Source organism: Embiotoca jacksoni, unplaced genomic scaffold (assembly GCF_022577435.1).
Source record: "Embiotoca jacksoni isolate LCO1_2020_lvr unplaced genomic scaffold, fEmbJac1.0.p SCAF_13, whole genome shotgun sequence".
NCBI lineage: Eukaryota > Metazoa > Chordata > Actinopteri > Embiotocidae > Embiotoca > Embiotoca jacksoni.
The window spans coordinates 5,364,016-5,370,218 of record NW_027185263.1 but is presented as its reverse complement, the minus strand read 5'-3'; the positions used below and the strand labels follow the sequence as shown (position 1 = coordinate 5,370,218).

The window sequence follows — 6,203 nt, the reverse complement described above, 5'->3', positions numbered from 1 at the left end:
TAAATAAATAAAAGCTGATTGCAATGGCTTTATTAGTTTGCCAGTTTTTGGGAGATTTTACAAATAGTGTCAGAAAGATTTAATTGTGGAGACATTCATAAATGAGACACGTGGTGGGTAGAGATAGAATTAAAGACACATGATTTAACATGGAAAACTCCACATCATAATGGATATGAACCTGTATTCTTCATGAAATTACTTTATTTTAGATATATAATCAAATCTTTGACCATCAAAAGAATAGATTTTTTTTTTTCTACTGTATAGACCATAACAATGATTGCAGGAGGATTCATTTTACTTCAAAGGTTTTAGAGCTGTGTTTACACATCATTCATAATGTGGGGATCAAAATCTTTCCAGAGTCAGAACGTGGCACCTTTCCCCCGATTTGGTGGCAAAATGCCAGTAAAACAAGTTTTTGCATGTGTGAAGAAGAAAACACGTTTTAACATCGAAAGTTATGCCCATCTAAACACCGTGTGATGTCTTCTTCCATTGTTTGAGTTTTTCATCGTGGAGCAAAAAGTAAAAGTCAATGTCATGGCAGATGATTAACTGAGGTCTGTTATCTGTGTACTCAGGCACAGAGTCCTCACTCTCTTTCTCTCACACACACACAGAGCGCAATCACAAGCCTCTTCCCCACATACGCATATTTTCCATCATCTTGCCAAGATGCCAGCAAACAAACCCTTGTTTACTGACATGAAACAACACAAATGCCCTTTTTTTTTCAGACATTGCGGGCATCCCTTTTTATTCATCAGCACAGGACAACCTGGATATTGCGCTGGCAGAATTGCATGATGTTTCACTGAGGGGCTCAGAAAAGCAGTCATTATTTTCCTCTTAGTGCAAAGATGCAGAAAGACATGGATGGAGAGAGAAAATAGAGTAGCTCGAGCCTTTTGGGAATGTTAAACAATTGAGCAGATCAGGCATTAAGAACAGCAAAGCAGGTCAAAATATTTGTTTGTTTGCCTCAGTTTCAAATTAAGTCAACATCCACATTCGGGGATTATAATACATCATGATCCCTTTTTATAGCGACAATATTATTATCGGTGAAGCAGTAGCGTTCCACCATCTGCTCATTCTCTAATGAATATTAGTGAGATATGAAATGCATGGTCAAAGACATGTCATGCTATGTAAACCCCTGACAAATAGTGATCATGTCCATCATATGCGTCACAACCAAACATTACACAGATTGACTTGCTATTTATATAACTGAAATCTGCGCATGTACGTAAAACAACAGTTTGAGTTTGAGTCTTGTTATATCATAATTGATGTAAAACATGGTGGCAACTGCATCAGGAAATGATATACAGTACATAATGACATGAGTGCTATCCATGGTGCTGATCCTACTGCATGTACCCAGAAGGAATCAGCGCCATGGACAGCACCCGTTGCATGCTCAAGAACACACTGAATTCTTGGTGTTCCCACCAGATATAACCACAACCAGCCACCAGACTAGCTTGTTATCAGCGTCATCTTATGTGCACACTATATTAAATCTGTGCCATCTCCACTGTGTAGAGATTGCTTACTAAACTATTTCTTCGAAAGCCAAGGCAGCATATTGAAAGCATATCTTATTGTAGTATTTTGAGTTATAGTGTCCGTATCTAATCTGCCTGATGATTCAGGACATACCCAAGTTTCTGAATCTCTGAGCTTGCATCTTCCCTGTCTGTGTTTATAGCTTGGCTTTGATTTGAACATAACTAATTTGAACAAATTTCAAAAAAATACACTATGTTTATCAATCTTAACACGTTAAAGAGAAAACGGAAACACAATGGACATCACTTATCTTACCCTAATTACACCGAGGAGATAAAGTAGTAATGCAATAAAAAAAAAAAAAAAAAAAAAGTACTTTAACTAAAGTGATTCAATTAAAATAATAGTTGCAGACACTGACATATTGAATGACCATATCAGGTTTAATGCCAACTGTCAGCTATAAAAGAGGTCTGACATTAACCACGTCAATGTGTTCAAAGGTTTGCAGTGGCCAAATCATCAAATCATGTGTGCATGTTCTTTAATTTAAAACTTTAAAATAGCTTATTCATTGAAGTAAAACAACATGAAAACTCATCATAACATGTTCTGAGCTGGAGAAAAAGTTTACTGACAAAAAGTATAAACTTGTTTGTACTTTCTTTTGTTAAATTAGTGCGTTGTTGTGCTCTGAAAAATCTGAAGAAACAAACAATGACCCATGTTTACGCCGTAAACGAGGCCCTACATGGAATTTGGCGGTTATCTCTGTGACAATGCACTAAATAAATCTACTAGTGAGATGCAAGATACTGTAAGTACATGTTACATAATTCACAGCCTTGTGTGAAGGTTTAAACGACAAAAATGCTGCTGCCGAACTAATCTTTGTCTCTAATATCAACCCCCTGTGGATATTGTCAATTTGTGAAATGGGGCTCAAATGGGGTTTTCTTATTATCCAGTTCAATTTGCGTTTAATTTTACCATTCAGTTTTTAACATTTTACACGAATTTTAATTATAGCGTCCCCATCAGGTCAAATTGGGTTCAGAATTAGACGGGATTTTTCAATAATACAGTGGATTCCGTTTTTTTTTTTGTTTTTTTTTTTGTTTTTTTTTAAGTGAACCAAGCAAAAAGGTTGTAACATGAAGAGAGTTTTAGGTTTTCTTTTACAGAAGAGAAAATTCAGCAGCTTCCTGGTGACGACCTCTTCGGTTTACCTTCTCTGTCAGGCAGAAGAGTCGCTGTAGGACTCCTACACAAGGGCTCGCTGCTCTGGCATCCGCCTCTGATCCCACCATATCCATGACGATTTGTGTCCGAGTTTACGCAGCGGCGCACATCCTGCTTACCGGTGCGCGGAGCCACAGGCGTGCACCGAGAGATGTGCTGAGTGTAGGCTTCGGTGCACGCTGCTCTGCTACGCGCAACCTGCTTCCAACCCCGAAGGCACTTGCATTGGCACAGCGCCTCTCGGGGTACGAAGACACTTCTCGTTTTCGTCGGAGGCCCCGAGTGCGTTGAGATCGATGCGTGAGCGACTGCTGGTGCAGGGATGCATTTACAACACGGCGCCGCCTTATGAGTCAATTGCACAAGTCACGTACGCACTGAGGTTACTGATTAATATTAATGGCGCCGTGGAATAATAGCAAATAGCCTAAAAAAAAAATAAAAAAATATGACTAACAATAGTCGATATACTAATACGATCTTTATTGGTCTCATTATTGTCTCATAAACATTCCACTCCCCCGAGGTGAAAGTTTGGATTGGTGGTCAAACATGGGGGAAAAACTACGAAACTAAAGGAAAGCTAAAACCGTCCGCAACTGCTCTCATTTCCGCACAATGAGTTATATTTAATACCCATTTACTGGATCTGGATCTGTCCAGTCCAGACTTCAGCCGGGAGCCCCCGAGCAGCATTGCTGGAGCAGCGAGGTTAAGTGCCTTGCTCAGGGACAGACGAGTTGGCTGACGGGTGTTTCAGGAGCGAATGGAAAGAGACAAGCCCACCCACATTCGCCACTTCCTCCGCGTGGTTTCGAACCACCGACTTTCCCGTCACAGCCGCCACCTCTCAAACAGTCACGCTAGGTGTAGTAAAGAACAGGGAGAACCCCCGTGTACCCCAGAGTATCATGAAGTCTTGATTCTCCTTTAAATTCCCTCCGTGTCTGCCTCTGCCACTGCCAGCAGCAGCAGCGGCGCAGCTTCTTGATGTTGTGGTCCGGAATACGCATGCGCCCGGCATTGGAATTACTGCACTGGCAAGAATAAGTTGGAGCTCGCCTGTCTTCACTAAAAGTAAAAAAAATAAAAAAAAAATAATCAAAAAAAAAAAAAATAATCAAAAAAAAAAAAAATCATAATTTAAGTATGGCAGTGTTGAGAATAAGAAGAATGAGGTGTTTTTGCGTCTGGCTGTTCCCCATCGTAGTGGCTGTGGCGAGCGCACAAAGGTAAGTGAAAGGGTCGGAGGATGCTCCACTCATTGTAAAGTGTGACTGTGTTACAGACGGCGTGGAAAATACTTGGACACTTACGGTCCAAGAATATCTCGCATTTACATCTGCTGTTTCCTTTTCTCTCTTCTTTTTTTTCTCTCCTCCATAGTGTCCGTGCCAATGACCCTAGCAATATGTCTTTGGTCAAAGAAACGGTGGATAGACTGTTGAAAGGTTATGATATACGATTGAGGCCAGATTTCGGAGGTAAATGAACTCGTATTATCACCAACTCTGCTCGAGTTTGCGCCTTGTCAGCCCGTGTGATCGTACAGTGTTTCAATTATTACAATACTCGCTTACATTTGCTGTTTCGGAAAGTAAAAGAGAAATTTCTTATCGGGTTCTGCAGGTGCCACAGTCTGTCATTTTATATGATACAGTGACGGTAATAGATGTCAAAACAACCCGACATAATGAAATAATGCACGAGTAATGATATTCATGGGTGAATGCAGACGATAAATTACGCCAGCTCGTTAATTTGAATGAAAAATCACTACAGTGAGAAAAAAAAAAAAAAAAAAATAGGTGACTGTCATCTCCCTGAGCACGTCTGTCGGAATTTTAGTCAAATAGATGCCCTTTTTTTCTTTATGTGCATGTTCCAGTTCAGGTGTTCAGTGCGACTGATGTATTTTTTTAAGGTTATGTGATTCAAAGTTGACAACTTTTCGGGGGGAATTCCGGCGCTTTCACTGCAGGTCAGCGCGTCTAATCCCACCCGACAGGAACACTGTAAACTATCATCCGGCTGACAACAGCTACATTCACGAGTGTTTATCTGTGTTCCCGTCACGTACTTTCCATTAAACGTTTCTCGTAAAGTGCCTCCTCTGAAATGTGTCCATGACTCAGTCGGGCTGCACCTCATGTACAGTGTGTCTTTTGCTTATTGTTGTTTTGATCTGTCCCAGGTGCTCCGGTTGGAGTGGGAATGAATATAGACATAGCCAGCATAGACATGGTATCAGAAGTCAATATGGTAAGTAGGCCATTATCACCTCTACTTTTGACAATGGGTGACCATTCTGTACTAATGACTGCTGTTATGCATGAACCTATCTGGGGAAATACCCTTCAAAACCACCGGGGAACCCCCCTCTTAATGCAGGCTTGCGTGAATGTGTCTCATCTCCGATCACTCGCATTGACTTGTGGGTTTGAGACTTTGTGTCTTTATTCGGATCACTGGCATCGATTTAGGGGTTTCAGACTTCAAAGGCAATGGTCGTTATGTGTCCAGGGGTTAATGACACAAATTCAACCTCTCTGTGGCTTTGAAATTGACTAACACAGATGGACTATTTGTTTTTGGTCTTCTAAGCTGATTGCTGCTTATTTTGCTGAGCAGAGGCTGCTGTCATGCATCACTAACGTCACAAAATCAATGAATTTGGGGGAGTCAAAGAAGTCAAATTTGCTCACGTCTATCATGCCTCACAGACAAAGTTATAATATCGTCCCTAAGTCTCAACCTCTGCACGATTTCCTGTTTCCTCATGTTGTTTATGTTTCTTTACGAGCAATGTCTTGGCTTTTTTTTTGGTCAAATCTGGTTTATAGTTGCTTTGCTTCAAACAGTGACAGTGAATGAAAATGAGAGCTGTGGATATGATAAGTGGAGATTAAGTTTCATACAAGTGCACCTCTTAGTGATGAGATGGTAGAACTGCACCTCAGTTTACAGAGAAACACAAGGCTGTATTATATCGTCATGGGAGGTCACTCTTGACACTTATGATACAGTTGACAAGGTGAGCAAAAATGTATATTTATTGTAATATGCATGCGCTTTTGATAGGTCCATTGTCATTTGTACTTTATGCTTGAACCATTGTCTTTTTCCATGGTTGACCTTCACTGTTGGAGATGGCATATTTTAATTTGGAAACTTCTACATAATTTGGCTGTTGCAGTTGTTTTGATGTTACTAGCTGCAATATAAGTCATGTTTTGATGTCAGGGAATGATTACACGCTAGAATATTTTTGGCAGCAGCACCCAAAGGCTTTTTGCTCATGTTGTTATCTTTGTGCTCCTGTAGACTATGTTGATGTGCTGAGATGAGATGAGAAAACAGATGATGCTGTGTCTATTTACAGAGAAGACCTGCACAACCATAGGCACATTCATAGACACACACACACACACACACAC

General features: G+C 40.5%; 1 protein-coding gene across 1 annotated transcript in view; it reads left to right on the top strand.

The window, feature by feature from the left end:
- Positions 1 to 2,874: 2,874 nt before the first annotated feature.
- Positions 2,875 to 6,203, top strand: part of LOC138196192 (gamma-aminobutyric acid receptor subunit beta-2) — a 56,423-nt gene continuing 53,094 nt past the window's right edge. Inside the window, exons 1-3 of the mRNA XM_069146000.1 lie at positions 2,875 to 3,998; positions 4,153 to 4,250; positions 4,961 to 5,028. Coding sequence (XP_069002101.1) covers positions 3,916 to 3,998; positions 4,153 to 4,250; positions 4,961 to 5,028 — 249 coding nt within the window. The 5' untranslated portion in view covers positions 2,875 to 3,915. The remainder of the gene's footprint in view (positions 3,999 to 4,152; positions 4,251 to 4,960; positions 5,029 to 6,203) is intronic.